This window comes from Ambystoma mexicanum, chromosome 6p, assembly GCF_040938575.1.
Source record: "Ambystoma mexicanum isolate Mex_15411 chromosome 6p, UKY_AmexF1_1, whole genome shotgun sequence".
In the NCBI taxonomy this organism is placed as follows: domain Eukaryota; kingdom Metazoa; phylum Chordata; class Amphibia; order Caudata; family Ambystomatidae; genus Ambystoma; species Ambystoma mexicanum.
Genome location: NC_090935.1, coordinates 1227318850 through 1227335367, shown reverse-complemented (window position 1 = coordinate 1227335367; position 16518 = coordinate 1227318850). Strand labels below are relative to the sequence as shown.

Here is a 16518-nt window from a genome sequence, read left to right as displayed (position 1 = left end):
AGTAAGATCGCGTTAGCACTCACAAGTTCTCCTTTAATGCTTTCAATAAACCCAGTGGCATTTCATAGTTTTGCATCTCAATCTAATAAAATTCAAAGGAAAAAAAAAAGAAGTCTCCTTTCACACATACCCTTTTATTCCTGAAGAAATTGTGCAATATCTTGTGAATTTGCAATTAACCCTAAACGTATGGAAGGTAGATTTTGTTGAAGTATTATTTTAAATCTATACATGTACATCTCCGATTTGGGCTCTACAAATTTAGCACAAAAGCAAAAAAGAAAAAATAAATCACAAGTCTCAGTGGGGTCGTGCTTTGATTTACCGTGTTAATTTCTTTGGATTTCAGAGACGTCGAACTTCCAGAGGAGGCGGTTGACGCAGGACTGCTAGAGGCATCTTTTTTCATCAAGCGGCTTTTATCTATACCGTTTTCTCGTGGGGAGTGCGCAGGACTTGCTCGTGGAGACGCTGGGTCCTGCGCAAACACACAACCAGCTCGAATATGAACAGCATAAATTGAATTGAACATCTTAAAGTTCCACTGGCGATACACACAATACAACAGACAACACAACTGGTTTGCAGTTGTGGCAACAATGAGCAAAGAAGCCCGCTTCCCATCTCTAAATATGACATTCTCAGCAACCATGTGATATTTTGGATTAAGTATATATCCGACATTACTAAATGGTTATGTGGAAATTCAGAAGAGACTTGTCCAATTTTCAGAGATCGAATATGTCCGGCAAAGGGGTGATCACGGAGATCAAGAACTATGGGGATTGTCTTAGCAGGGTAAGCCAGCATGTGCCTGTAACTTTGTTGAGCTGTAATAATATATATGCAAACCTCAAACTGTGCACTCTCCACTGGCTATTGGTAAAGGACAGTGGACTCTTGGTGAGTAATAAACGGTGTGCTGCGTACATGTGCAGATACGAGGGCGAGATTGACTTTTAGACCTGGCAAGTATCTTGTGACATAAAACATTTCCCCCTTCACGGATCACTTTGTAATGTATAAATACAGATCCTTCAAAGCATTGGCCTCTGTGTTGACAACACCATCTTTGAATATTATCTTTTTGAAGTGACTTGATGATCAGAGTGTATGTGGTATTATTGTGATTAGCACTCTCCGAAGACCACCAGGGCCCATTGACTACAACACAGGTGGACCACCTGCCCTGCATCCTGTTCCCAACCTTGGCTCAGGGAAGTACAATGCTCTATGCATCACTGCCGATAACACAGAAACCGTGCTTTACCACACAGCTCAGAAAGTTCAACCAAAACCATTAAGTTTCTATAATGTGGGACAAATTACAAATATTGGAGGAAAAGTGACATTATTTTACATGGCCTGGTTAGGTTTCCCAGCGATATATTTCAGTTTCTATTTTCAGCCATCTAAACGAAAATATACATTTTTTTTTTAAAGTAGCTAAGCTGTTCCACAAAGTAATTTCATTTCAATGCTGTCCTATGTGCTTTTCTGATTACAACTCGAGGACAATGGCTAGACTCCCCGGGGCACAGCGCCAGTTATGAAAGCTTTTTAACTTTCTGAATAGTGGCAATGAAACACACTGCAATGCGATTCACCACATCTTACTTAACATTCCTTTTCAGGACTACATTTGCACATTCTCAAAACATATACAAGGAATAAGAAAATGTGTTAATTACCTCGTTTGACACGTCAACAACGAGGTTGTCATCGCTTTTGTCCCCATCACTGTCCTAGAAAATATTCCAAATCGGTTAACACAGATGAGTACAAATGTGGGGTTTCCTTTAAAATTGTAATGCACACAAACTAGTTTTGCATTAAAATGAACTGAAAGCTTCACAAGGATTTACACTGAGCTTCAACCAAAAAAACGTGGGTGGGAGAAAGTTTATCAAATACTCCAGACTAGTGGGGGTGGGGGGAAAAATCAGGACCAACGCTTCATCCGGGTCAGCAACCTATCTGCTTTTGGGCAATTGCAATTAACACTGTGCCTCGTAATCTACAGACTTCTCTGCAACCATTCGGCAGACTTTACTTGCAGAGTAACAGGACTCCACGAAAGGGGCATATTTTTCCTTTGTCCTCCTAAATTAAGCCCAAACTTACCAACAAAACAGTACAGATGTGTCTGGCCCTTTATGCCAACTGCACTGCTAAAAACAAGTCAAAGAGCAGCACTTTCCAGCAAAAGGACTGCGATATACTAGTGCTGCCTGATATGAAGCCAGCCTGTATGAGATAAGAGCTTACCTTCCCATGTGATGAAGTGCTAGCTAAAAGGAATGTTCACTTCGCAAGAAAGCTTGTTTCAGAATTAAAGCATTTTAACCTGCATAAAAATAGGCCTTTAGGGAAGGAGAACTCGTTTTTACCCAACTATAAAAAACATTCTAATTCATCACCTTTCCAATATAGAGAGTAGAATACTGTCAAACTCGATCTGGAGCAGTGCACTGTAGGTGTGAACCATCTTGTGTTGCAAATGAGCAGCCAGGGGAGTGCCACTAGCATCCTGGGAAAGACATCTGGGAAAAGCCCACATGTAATGCCTTGGTCATGCGCCACTCATCCAAAGCCGTCATCTTTTCCGCAGCTCTTGCCGAGTGCCCTGCAGTCCCCTGTACCCGCTACACTTCCTGCCCTATTCCCACCAGCACCCGCCGTGCACACACCACTCCCCGGCAGATGCGTTAATGGTGACTGGACTCTCACCACAGTCACTGCCTATTTCTTCCAATGGACACTCTGGGCAGTGAGTCATGAAAAGTCCATTCAAGTTGGCTACAAGCAAGTAAACAAGAAGTCACAGCACAATCATTCCGCAATAAAACAAAATGAGGCAGACGTTTGCAGTAGGGCAGCAACTTCAAAGTCGAGGCAAGTAAGACCCACGGGCTATGGAAAACCAAGATGCTCCTCTGACCCTGGTCTTCAAAATGAATAAGGACATTTGTGACTGCTTCTAATAAAAAATAGTACGTGCTGGCATTCTTACTGAAAGAGGGGGTGGGGGCGGCAGGACGAGCCAAAAAGTGGGGATAAGGCAGGGCAGTGCTATAATGATATAGTGCTAGGTTGTACGGGTGAGCTACGTTGGGGCAAAGGGGATAAGGGCTTCATGTTATAAAAAATCAGCAAGGACTATTCTATGAAAAGAGGGAGTATTTGTTAATGCCGGATATGAACACCACATTTACACGTTTGTTGGAAGTTATATCTCTCAGTGTGGTAAAAATAAAATTAAAAAAAAAAAACACGTCATGTACTTTTAGTGCTTGGATTTGATTTATCCAGAAAACACATTTTTGGGATGCTCTCCAGCAAGAGTTGTGTATACATTTGAAAGAGGCAAATGAACATAAGTTGAAAGTATTTGGGATTTTTATTGTTTGCAAAAACAAAAATAAAGCAAGCCTTTTGAAACCCTACATGTACGTATTCCCAACCCCACTGAAAACATTACTCGCTCATTTACTTACATAGTGGCTAGAATCTTTATCCTCCACCTTTCGCTTTTTGAGGTCACTGGAATAGTCTGGTCCATTCCTGCGTTTATCTAAGCCTCGCAGGCTCTCTGGAACCAAGAGAGAATTACTCTGAAAAGGCCAAAAAACATAGGCTCGATCAAAACAAATGCTTCCAGAATTATTTTGTGCACATGTGGAAAACAACGAGGGGCAGGGAGGGGGACTTGAACCCAACATAGCTCTTAAATTGCAACCTAAAGCTGCATCACAGCCGCCAGCCCTTTGTTTTTTATTTGTAACACTTCAGAAAGCCTACAAACAGAGGAATTCATAACAGTACATATACAAAACGACCAAATACAGTTAGTGTGGAACCATCTTTGCAGACTTCCTAGCATGTGCGCTTAATCATGGTGGTGGGACCCTGCAGGGTTGAAGACAGACCGACACTAAGAGGGTGATAGACGAGTCTTTTCTATCATACTTCGGTCAACACTGACCCTTACAAGTTCTCAAGCAATCCAGTCAGCCATGCAGATTACAGGGGCCCCATATGGCCTTACTCATCCTTATTTCCATCTTTCACAAACTGCACCTCGTCTATCCTAGACTGCGATGACGAGGCCTCCAACCACATCCCAGTCGTGGGCAGGGTGTCACTCTTCCAATACTTTGTAATTGTCCCTAAGCCGACCCATCATCTAATCTGCCCTCGATTACACTTTTCTTCCAGCAGACGATGGTCTGGATTTGCCAGGCAGGCTCGTAGTATGCCACACCTCAGACAAGCCCAGGTGCGCTTGAAACTACTGCAGTGAAATGTGGCGCATTACAAAGGCTAGGATCAAAACTTCCACTCGCCACGGGATAGTAAGAACAGACTCTTGGCAAGTAAGAAATGGTGTGCTGTGTGTAGGTTTGAGGTGGAACGAGACTATGGCTGGCTAGTAGGTTGCAACTTGGTATAGTAACCAAATGCATACTTGCAGGTCAATCCCACAGACAGAATTTATTCTGTCACCCACCTAGGCAGACTACTAAAAAAAAAGCTGGCTAAATGATATGCACCTGCTTCACACCACACCTGGCCCCAGCTGCCAAACCACTCAAGTTGACTCTAGACGGCCCACTCTCCATCTAACATAACGAAAAGGCCCAAATTGCCTCGTTATCTAACACGCCTGGAAAATAACTCTTTCCACCAAGAGACTCACAAGCAGAGTCTAGGACCTGGACCGCATTGCAGGGGGAAATGTCCTCTGCAGTGTACCAGCGATGCACATGGCCTCACTTGTGGCTTCCCAGCATTACTCGGAGCAGGAAACAAATTTGACATCTCTCCCATCCTAAACGGAGCTGTACTGGCTTCCCTTCAAAAAAGGTTCCAAGATGGACTGCATTACCTATAAGGCAAACGCCACTGACACGCCTGCCTACCTACCAGCAAAACGAATGCAGATGGGACACGCTCCTCCAGTAGCCAGGCCATCACACTAGAGACAAAACTCGAGTGCAAGGAAAAAACAGGCACTATTGATATGCCCCTGCCAACCGCATCACCATCCCAGTGACATCTGGACTGAGGCAACGATCTAGCAGTTCAGGAAGGAACTCCAGACCTTATTCTTTTCGGTCAATAACTAGGTGTCACCGTGGCTCCTCGCGTCCCAGCATCACATCCCACCCGTGTGGCGCGACATCCATTCCACAAACTACCCTCAAAATGTACAGTGCTTGGTTGCTTCTTGGCTAGGTTCCTGCAACATGAGATGCAAATATAAATGAAACCCTCCACAAACGATTCTCAAGGCGAAATGAATATGCAAGATCAGCAAGTAGAAAAAGTCTGGCGGTGCAGACATCAGCCAATCACTGGGCAGCTCCAGTCCTAAGCCACTGTCCATTCAGATTCCAATTCAACTAATCTTTGAATGTAGAGGCAACGGGGGTTGGGGGAGGCCGACCTGCTGTTCATTCACCAACACCTAGACATGCGTTTATTAAAAAGGTACGTCTGGGTCCGACAATGTCAAAACTAAACGAATGAGCCTTCCAGGTACATGCATATTCCATTTCCATAACGGTCAAAACATCACATGCATTTCTACTGAACACTAAACGCCAACTATGGCTTTAAATTAACCGCAGTTACGATTCATGTAAACTAGGAAGGCCGAACAATCATTCAACAAACAAATCAACGCTGCACAAGCATCGAGTTTAGAGTTTTCAGAAGTCGTTTGTGAGAAGAAAAGAAAACCTATATTTAATCAACATCTTTTAAACGATAAGTTAAGCGTGCACACAATGAGCAATCGCTAATCTAGTGCACAAATTGCACAGGCAGCCTTTTTTACCCAGACACCGTTAAGTACCAACTGTTGACCCGAAGAAAGGGAATAACGTGATAACCGCAGATCACCTGACGTTCCGACATGCCTTGGATTCCCACCGCCCCCCTGGCTACAGCATGAAAACATGTTACAATGAGTTCTTTTAAGAGTGAGATTAGCATATGCAAGGAGGCAATTTGTTCAGTGATGTGTTAATGCCAGCAACAATGCCGAGTGAGCTGTGTGAAAACCCGCCTTTCTGAAAGCAGAGATAACCCTTGCTTTCAAAAGCTCTCTAAAACAAAAGAATAAAAGGCATGGTGCCAGCATACATTTGCATTGCTTATATACACCGTTTACACACACAAAAAACTCTGATATCAAAGATAGCCAGAGTGTTTGATGTGATAGCTAAACAGTTCCAGGTCTATTTGTAGTGCACACAATTTAAAAGTCTGTTCCTCAGCCAGACAGTGGCACACCGTTTTGAGAATGTAGTCATTCGTGTATTGTGCGTCAACCTGGCTGTCACACAACCAGGTCTAAAAGGGCCACAGCGAGCCATAAAATAAAAAGCCTGATAGCCATCCCCTCTGTGGTATATTCCCCCCTGGGATTCGGAGCATCATAAACTAGCCAGATCTATGAGAGGTCACTCAGGACACCTTGCTGGACTCCATGTCCATAGCTGACAGCTACTCATCTATAATTGTGTACACATATATCCCCCAGCACATTATGCAGTAAATGGGTTTCCACACTGCGGTACCTGGGCAGTATACATATAGATACGTTTCTGTCGTACTCGCATCTACATTCAGCAGGCACCACTTAGCCTTTCATGCTTCTGAGGTTGACCAATTGGAGTACTACGAGTGGGCAATAATGACACATTAATACAGCCGTTGGAGGCATTAGGATTGTGGTGGCCGGGTAGCCATGATTAGCCAAACTCTGCGCTTTTGAATGTTGCAGGTTCTTTTCATTGGTGGGTTGGGGGAATCCCCACTCATTCTGAATAAATGGTGAGGACCTGTGGCCACTCGAGGTTGTTGACCGCAAAGATCAAAGCATCTGAAGCTGGAGAACCTCCAGGCAAGTGCAGAGACCAGACCTCCGACTTAAAGTTGACAGGGAAAACCTGTGCATGAAGCACAATTGGTATTAGTCAAAATGACTTCTTCCACCATACTTGTCCAACAAATAAAACCTCTCTCTATGTAAGAAACTGCCACTAAATCTTCCAAATCTGATGGGCTGAGGGAGCGGAGCATCTCTTAGATGTTTTCAAGTGGATGTGAAAGGCTGGCTGAAGGCATGCACCAGATCCCTAGAAGGGCTTGCTTGCTGAGTGATAAAATCAAAGCAGTCAATTTCGAGTCTTGAAAGTTTTTTTTTTTCCGGGTCTTTGGCAAACCAAACAAAAAAAAGTGTTACTTTTTTTTAATACATATAAAAGGCCACGAAACTGCATTCAATTTGACATGGAGTTTGGATGTGGCTAGAGTAATTGGGTGACAAAAGAGGTCAGAAGTAGAAAAATCGTTTTTCTTGTAAATCGTCAGGATACCAAATACTGTGTCACTATTGCGGTAAGATGGAGCAAAAAAATAACCAGTAGTCACAGTATATTTCCTACAGTATGTTTTAACATCTAGTAGACGCAAAACAAAAAGGTGATGGCTGGAAGGTTTAGATTTACATTTAAACCTCTTGCAAGTGCTTTGGTCACCCCTCTAGACCATCGTCGTTCTTCACCTTCCAAGTAATTACAGAAAGTGGAAAGACCATAAGCAAATCAGGCTTGGCCCCCACGCCCAAATCACAAAGATGCACTGCCACTGTCCACAATTAGCAATAAAATGGGTTTACGATAATTTTTGCCATAATCTATACTGCAAGCATCCATGGTGTTTGAAAAACGGCATGTTTTCTGAAGCACCATTGGTCTCCTACTCTCTGCAACCATGGTCTAAGCTTACTTGCATGCTGCATATTGTAAATATATGCTCTCCCAAACTGAGGCTGGGGGGGAGCGTGGGGGGGATGGGGGTGCAATTCCAAGATGCCACATTATGCATGCATTTCCCATATGCAATCTGATACAGTAAACAAGGAAATGCAAGGGAAGGAGAAACAATCTTCCCAGGCCCTTCAGAGCTTTAGGGTGAAACAGGCCTGTGAATGCGCAGTAGGGGTTATGGGAGGTTACAGGGGGAGGGGGTATGTCACTAGAGGCCATAATGTGGGAAAAGGGTGCACACCTTTGGGCTGGTATACAAGGGGAATCAAACACCATCTTAGATAGTAGCAACCATACTGGAATCGAGGCCTAGTGTTGCGCTGAAGCCAAGACCACAGGCCCAAGTTGCACACATTGAAATATAGTGTATGCAGGCGTTGATAGATTGTAGCTTGGGCACCGGTGAGAAAGGCCAGAGATGCAGAGATTCACAGACCCTTCATAGTCTCATGTTGTCAACAGTTTGTATCCCAGAAGGAATGCACCCTTCAAGGCTACAAGGGGGTTGAGAGCTCACTGTGAAAAACGATTCCACGAGAAGGGCACAAGCCTCTGCCCCTTCCTGTCCCACCTCCAAGTAATAGCACTCAAAAACCCCAGACCCCCAGCATTCCAAGATACCAGTCAGTCCCAGATCAAGCATAAAACTGTTAAAGCCCCAATAGATCAGAAAAGATCTGAAAACAGGTTTTTGTGCAGGGAGGGGTAAAACATAGCTAAAAGGAGGGTGGGGAATTTGGTTGGGCGTCAACGTGTCCGGAATTGAGCTGAAGTTTGTCAGAAGTGGTGGCCTCAAAGTCTCCCCTTCGCCCATTTCTGCAGTACCAGGTGCACATTAGGTTAGAGATGGAGCCTGTACCGTCTTCCTTCACATAATTGCCAACCATTGGTAGCTTCACACCCGATGACGCAAAAGGAGGAATCTACGTGGAAGATGGACGGAAGGGGCTGGGACCAATGACCTGGCATCCCCTATGGAGCATGTAGTCTATGTATAGGGTCTCGACCAACCAGCCACACAGGTTTTCACAGTATTTAATCTACATCACCGATGACGTGGTCTGCCGTCATAAAGTGTTGATCATACTGATTTACCATAACGTTCCGTGGCAGCAGAGTTTTTTTTGCTGGTGCATTTCCATTTTTTGTGGAAATAAAAAAAACTTTCCCTTTGAAGTGTGCTGTGCTGGGCTTTCTCTATTGGTGCGAACGTGGAGGAGCTGCTCTACATTTTGGTGACCCATACATGATTCCAGCGACCCCCGCGAAGACAGAGGCTTCCAGGCCACATCTACGGAGGGGCTGTGCCCACCTACAGTGACCAGTAGCAAGCATGCAACCTGCAGTGGTGTACAGGAGCAGTCACAGAATTCCTATCTGCTCTTTGAAGATAAAGGTGATCTTGCGTCCCTTTTGTGTGGGTACAGCACACACCACCCTATGTAGGGTGCTGGGGAGTTACATTGCAACTCCTTCTCCCACTCATGTAACATTTTGTTACAACTGACTAACTGAAATGGCTGGTGGCAGTGGTTTATTTTTAGTACCGTTTGTACAGGTTACTAGCAGACTGATTTCTCAGCTGCAGTACAGTACAGCACCCCTGGGTGACCTTGTGCTCCCCTACCACCTCCAGTCTTGTTTTTAAGTTCCTTCCGGGCTTTTCTTCCATCCTTTAGAGTAGATTTGAGTCTGTTGTGAGTTTTACCTTTGGCGGGCTACAGCCCTGAAGCCTGCCCAGGCTCCAGTGTGTCTGGGAAGGCAGGAAGTGAAGGAGGTGCCCAAAACTTCACTGTCCTTTGTCTGTAGGTGTGCTTGGTTGAAACCAGTTCTAAATGGGCAGCTGGCTGTCCTGGAGTACAGCCAACACCCAGGTGAGGGACGGGTTCCAGGATATAAGGCAAGGATTTTTGGACCACAGTCGACCACTGGAACAAGGAATCCGAAGCAAAAGACTAGCAGGGATGTCAACAGCACATTCCAGAAGAGCGGAAGCACCAGTGAAGCCCTCTCAGCTGTGCGGACCCCATTGAACTCGACAGGGAAGACCCACCAAGGACTTCCTTCCTCCCTTAGGCAGGGTCAACTAGCCTCAAGGCCTTCATTTTGGGCCATCTGCCGACGTACTGCGACTTTCCCAGGCCTCAGATCACCAATACCTGGGGTACCTGGACCATTAGCAAGTGCATCTTCTTCAGAACATTGAATCCGGATGAACTTGCAGGCATCCGTGTGGACCTCCAGAGGAAGTAATTCTTCACCAAAAGTCCAATCAAGAGAGTTCAGGAGCGAGTAATCGAAGAGAATTCAACCAGAGATATTAGTTTCTTCTTGTTGCGGTGAAAAAGGTGCCAAAGCCGCTGAAGTGAGATGAATCCATTGCTGCTGACCCCTTCTGCCGAGTGCTGCCACAGAAGCCCGCCTAAGGTGCCCCCTCGTCACCACAACCAAGGAGTAAGAATCAGGGTCTGCAATGTTGCATCTAGAGTGAAGCCAGCTACATTTCTTCTTCATCTTTAAAGGTACTGTGGGGCTTGCTGTGTATTACCTTGTGCCATTTTTGGTGCTTCCTACTTTGGGAAGTGCTGTTTTCTTCAAGTCAGAGTTGACCTCCACTCCACTGTGCAGGCTTTGCAGCCTGTGTGTGAACAACAAGGATCCTCTTATGCCCCTCAGGTTTTCTTCAAGAACTACGTACTGCTTAAGTAACTTTTCCTCTGAAGAGCTTCATCAGAACTGGAACGCTCCATTTGATTTTGGCTGTACTAGTTCCAAATGGGTCCTCCATAGATTTTAATTGTGAACACTTATTGCTAGGAACAAAAATGCCCATATCCCTCTGGGAGTGTGTACTGCTTATTAACAGTTGCTAGACTATGCTGTATACCTTTATTTCCATCCATACTTAATTTTGTAAAGGTGATATTTCCAGTGCTTTACTGACCTTAACGGACGTCACTGTGTGCTGGATATGAAATAGTCAAAAGTTAATTACCTGCCTTATTGTTCCATGTATAACTTAATTCCACTTCTAATTCAATGTCAATATTAGTTGCTGCATTTTAGAATCAATGGTGCCTTGTGCATGTAGAAATAAATATATTTTAATGTTTCTTGGGTCTATGTATGTACTGATTTCTTTGTACTGCTCTACATCTCATAACTCCCTCCCAAGATAAGCCTGGCTGCTCAGACTCTACCGACTTGGGTAGTACAGACCCATATTAAGAGTTGTGTCCCTAATACCAAGAGATAAGTCTTATGAAGTCCCACACCAGTTATACTTGAACACTGGTAGCAGGCGGTAGGATTGGTGTAGAGTGAATTCCATTGACCATTTAATAGTCCAAGAAATCCATCCACAAAGTTGCTCTACTAGAGAAGCGTAACTTACAACAAATTAAAATTGAAATTTTAATTAACAGGCTCTTGCCTGACTGACAGTAGAACAAATGAAAGAATTGTGTAAGCCAAGAGGCCTGAGTTGTAGGGGGGAGACAAACAAATGTGAAGGTTGTTAAATCAACAAAATCTTGGGAGTAGGCCTTTAACCCCTACTCCTAACATTAATATGGAAGAGAATTCCAAGGATGAGAGTTTAGGGCTTAGTTCTAAACTGCCTGATGGTTCAGAAGGTGAGGCGGGTTCTAGGGGGTGTGCAAACCCCTTCCACAGACTTCCCCTGTACCTCAGTTACCTCCTACCATGACCCCGTTGGGTCACAATATAAGTGCAGATTATCTCCTGAGAAAATGAAAATTGAACTTAAATTCAGAAAACTGACCCTTCTGTCTGAAGATAAAGAAAAATAAAGAAGGCACGGGGAAATGGAAATGCAACATTGTAATGAAGAAAAAGTCCCTTGACTGCTACCTTTTCAGGGTCTACTCAGTCTGATGGTCCCAATAAGCCTCCCCTACCAAAAGAGAGGACGAGTATATAACCACCAAAGCTTGATTGGTTGGGTACATTTGAGTTGAATTGTAGTTGTGCAAGATATTAGTGGAAAATGATTTAGTTCCATGGGTTTTGCCTAGGCCGCCACAGAATGGCTGTGATGCTGTCATGGAGTTGAATGCTGAAGACAGAAGAGACTATGAAATAAACAAGCAGGCTCTTATGCAGGTCTGGGAAGACCTCTTCCCAATACCTAAAAAGGTTCAGAGAACATGAGAAAAGGGATGGCACGCTTTGGGCTACCCTGAATGTGTGAATGCCTGAAGAACTAAGGTGAGCTTTTGTGAAGGAATGAGGAATTTAATTTTTCATGGAAAGTATTTTTGATGCCTGCTCCCCAGAGCTGAGACAGCACCTTTAGCACAAACTGCTGACTTGTGGGTAGCCAACCGGGTCACTCACAAGGACACTGGGGCAACTCCTAACAAGGAAGAAGGGAAAAAGCACAAGAAAGAATGTAAAGAAAATCCTAATCCTCCACCATCCAAAGAGGGCCACAAACCCCATGTGGCTAAATTCCAAAGGAACCATAAAGGTCTAGGGAAACCTCGTCTGGGGTCAAACTAAAGGGAGGTTACCAGAAACCCCCATTCCAGATGGTAAATGTGTGGTTTGTGGGTTTGGTGAGCATGTGAAAGGGGATCCCAGATGTAAGGGGAAACCTTCAGGGCTTCCAATCTGTCTCCTTAGCATTCATCCCTGAGGTAGAAGCTCCAATGACAAGTGCTCACTTTCACAAGCAGAAGAACCCATTGGAGTCCAGGCTAGCGTTTTAGTGTCCTTAGGAACAGGAAAATATTGATGTTTATAATACCATCCCTGACAACATCAAGGAATATTACAAGGACCGTGTGGTCAGGAGACCCCTAACATTAGAGACACTGGCGCCAGCATTACAGTGGTTGATGAATGTTTTTTTCAAACCGGAGGATGTAGATAAGGCACTCAAAAGGTCCCAAGCTTGCTGGAGGCCCTATCCAAATGGTCCCAGTTTTGCTAGCCTTCATTCAGTGTAACACGAATTCCTGTTAGTGTACAAATCTGTAGTACCAGGCAAGGCCCTGTTGGGTAATGACTCTAGGAGTAGTCTCCAGCACCCCAAGACCCCCCAGTAAAACGAAAAGGAGCTGACCAGATTGGCCAGAGGCAAGGCAACGTTGCCAAACAATTTATTTTGAGATTAAGTAGCAATCCAATATCTCAAATCCCCAGGTAGGCCAACATTATACTTCTCACAAGGAGAAAGACCAAGGACAGATCCAGAGTCTCTTGGAAGAAAAAGGACCTCAAGCTCAAACCTGCACTGAAGAAAAGGACTGCCGAGAGGACAGTCCCAGGTCACCCCAGTGGCCCCCCCCACCCTCACGTCCAGCTGAGGCAGAGTTGCTGGATGAACCAAGTACTGGTGAAAACAACTGAAGGAGATCCTTCCCTGATCGGAAGATCTGGATCCTAGAGCTGCAGACTCTACTTGCAGAAGGTGGACCCTCAGGGGCAGATTTCAGCAGAGGACAAAGTGTCCCTCTCTAGAAGGTCTGTCAACAGACAGCTTCCCAGATGGAAGGGCAAGAGCCAAGGAAGCATAGACTACTGGAAGGATGGACTCCTCTACAGTGAGCCTACAGAGTCTACTCCAGGGGACTTCAGGAGACATAGTCCCAAAGTGATAAGGCAAGGTTTTCTACAACTAGCACATGAGACCCCTTTGGCTGGCCACTTGAGATCCTAGAATGCCAAAGTGACCCACTGTACTTTTACTGGCCCAAGATGGGTGCAAAGTTAACAAACACTGTAGAAGCTGCCAAACTTGCCAGCTCGCTGGTAAAAGTGGTACTAAGACACACTTATTGCCCCTCCCAGTGGTGGGTGTTCATTTTGAGAGGATGGGATTGACATTGTTGGTATCCTAGACCCTCCAACATCCTCAAGCAACCAATTTATATAGTTTGTAGTAGACCATGCTACTAGATACCCTGACGCCATACCTAGGAGGACTGTTACTGCTCAAGCAGTGGCTAAGGCCGTACTTGTTATTTGTACCAAGGAAGGTTTTCCTAAGGAAGTAATTTTTGACAGAGGGTCACATGTTATGGCCCACTACATGCACGCCATGTGGAAAAATTGGAGTTACACAAGTTCTCAACTGCCTATCACCCTCAGACAAATGGGTTGTTAGGGAGGTGTAACCGTACAACGAAGAGCACGATAGGTGCCTTAGAAAAACCCCCGAGAAGGAAGTGGGATCTTCTACTGCCATGCATTCTCTTTGCTTATATAGGAGGCGCCTCAAGCTGGAGTGGGTTTCAGCCCTTTTGAGCTCGTCTACGGTCATCCTGTCAGAGGCCCTTTGGCTCTGATCAGGAGGATTGGAGAGTAGTCCACCCTTATAGCCAGTCCGTGTGTAGGCCACAGGAACAGGATGGTGTAATTGATGACTGCAGCTTCTGAAAACTTGAATGCTGGTCAAGCAGTAGCATGATCATAACATGACAGTTTGCTCCAGAGCAGCTAGGTCCCTTCAGATTTAAAAATGTATTTATTTTAAAATGAGTGGGATGACCCATATTTTACAACATATATAGATGTTATTACTACAGCCAGACATGGGTCCCATAAAGTTGGGGAAAGTGATTTCACAATTTCACCAACCTTCTGCTACTGACTGGAAATAAATGCCAAAAGTGTATTACCAACGCAACAGCTGTCTTGTAGTGGGGACATTTTGGTTTGTGTATCTGATGTTTTATAAAAAGTGTGAAGTTTCACACACCAAACCATCTTAAAAAGCATCATGGTTGAGTTGATAAGGATGCAATTTGAGAGCTGCAGTATTTTGTGACATTTTCAGCTCAGATGTATGCAGACTGGTAGGGTTTTAATATAAAGTCCCCCGAGGCTCCTCTCTGCAGCTCTTTCTTCGGTTTTTAAAGTGCACAATGCTAGTAAACCTTACTTTGCTTATGGCAGGAAAGCACTTTAGTTTTAAATGGAGCAACTAGATACAGTGTCAAAGTCGTCGAGGAGTAACAACCATTGGCTAGCTCTTCTAGCGGATCAATAGATTCAATACCTGTTGTCTGCCTGTGAACAAAATGTCTGTCTTTTAAGCTGACCAAGTTCAATGCATCAGATGGCGCCATCATTCATTTAGAATGACCATATTGAAAAGGACAATGGGGATACAACCTCGATTATTGCTAGCACTCAAAGATGGTACCTGACAAAATCTAGTCTACGGTGCAACCTCTCAGGTGAGCGACAAAAGTCCTTGTTCGAAGCCCTCAAATCTATGAAAGTTGACCAGAGGCACTACTGTGCCCGAGACATTGTTAGAAGATCAAATCCTAAAACGATCTGGGACTGTTGCTGTGGAGCAAAGTGAACCGCTGTAAAAGGGTTGTGCTGCCCTGCACAGTGCAAACTCTCTGCACTTCCTATAAAAATCAGAGTGGTACTGGCTGAAAAGAAAGGTGCTCTGGGGGACCGGTTGGAGCATAAACAAGGCTGTTCGATTTTCACGAATCTGCAAACACCACATATCGGGGATATTACATCAAGAGGTGAAATGGCAATACAACCTAGCATTGCATACCCTTGCAGGTGGATTTGGAGGAAAAAAAGTGATTGCAGGCATACAATAGGATCTAAGAGACTGAGCCATGCTATTCTTTATTTGTACAGTTTGCCCAAAATGAATGATTGGCGCTTATGGCAAAACATGCAAGCCCCCCCCCCCCCTACAGTCACGAAGTAGCGGCAATATTAGAAAACCCCAAGGTGAAGGGGAGCCAAACTGAGACTAAGCAGTTGTCCTCAATAACAGTCATATTGGGGATGGGAGCACTCACTAGATGGTTTGCCCTTCAACATGCAGAAAGCCGTGAGGGTGACATTTGCCCCAAAGAGTTGAGGCTGATCAATGGTACTGCACTGCAAATGAAGAACTGGTACGCTTGGGGAGATGAAGGTGAGCTGCCTTATATAAGCTGTTCCAATTAAATGTTGAATACTGATGCAAAGGAGGGTTGTAGCATTTTGTGGATATAATGACGCATCATTGAAACTATGGAGGACCTAATACCTCCAAAAAGGAAATTATTAAAGACCATAGATTGGAGATGCCAGATAAGACAGGGATGTCCTCTAGGAACCAAAGAATAAGACGCATACAACAAACTCTTCGTAACATACTGGACGGTAACGGAATCACAGGCCGACAGATGCTGGTTTTATGTGGACCGCTGGCAACCATGCTGCATATGCTCTGGTCATGCCATCAAGTCTGTCAAATAACCTGCAAGCATACCATATGCCGAAAAGGGCTCTGGTAGCAAACGGCATACATATTACACAGACTGTGCACATAGTGACAGAATAGCGATTTGTATCATCCTAGAAAGTTCAACTAGATTAGTCCTGGGAGGATAGCTCAGCGGCAACGTGCTAGTCTTGGAAGCAAGACTACACAAAGCACCACAGGTTCGATCCCCAGGTCCGCGCTTAGAAACCTAAGGGTATTTAAGCAGGTTATAAATACGCAACTTAGACAAAACAATTCTTGTAACAGCGCCTCGATGCCCGCGGGCTGTGTGAGTGCTTTAAAAATGCAAAATAAATAAACTACACCTACAATGTCCCATTTGTTGCTATAGTTCTGTTTTTGGACATGGGAAAAGGTCATTGCACAGCTACCGCACTATCACTTAGCCACCGTTTCGAT

The 16518-nt window shown here is 44.6% G+C and overlaps 1 protein-coding gene across 13 annotated transcripts in view; it reads right to left on the bottom strand.

Moving 5' to 3' along the window:
- TLE1 (TLE family member 1, transcriptional corepressor) overlaps positions 1-16518 on the bottom strand; it is a 126945-nt gene that overhangs the window by 51848 nt on the left and 58579 nt on the right. For all 13 annotated transcript variants that reach the window (XM_069625893.1, XM_069625892.1, XM_069625885.1 and 10 more), the window contains 3 exons: positions 3498-3614; positions 1692-1745; positions 326-478 (listed from right to left, as the gene is read on the bottom strand). In XM_069625893.1, the coding sequence (XP_069481994.1) occupies positions 326-478; positions 1692-1745; positions 3498-3614 (324 nt within the window). The remainder of the gene's footprint in view (positions 1-325; positions 479-1691; positions 1746-3497; positions 3615-16518) is intronic.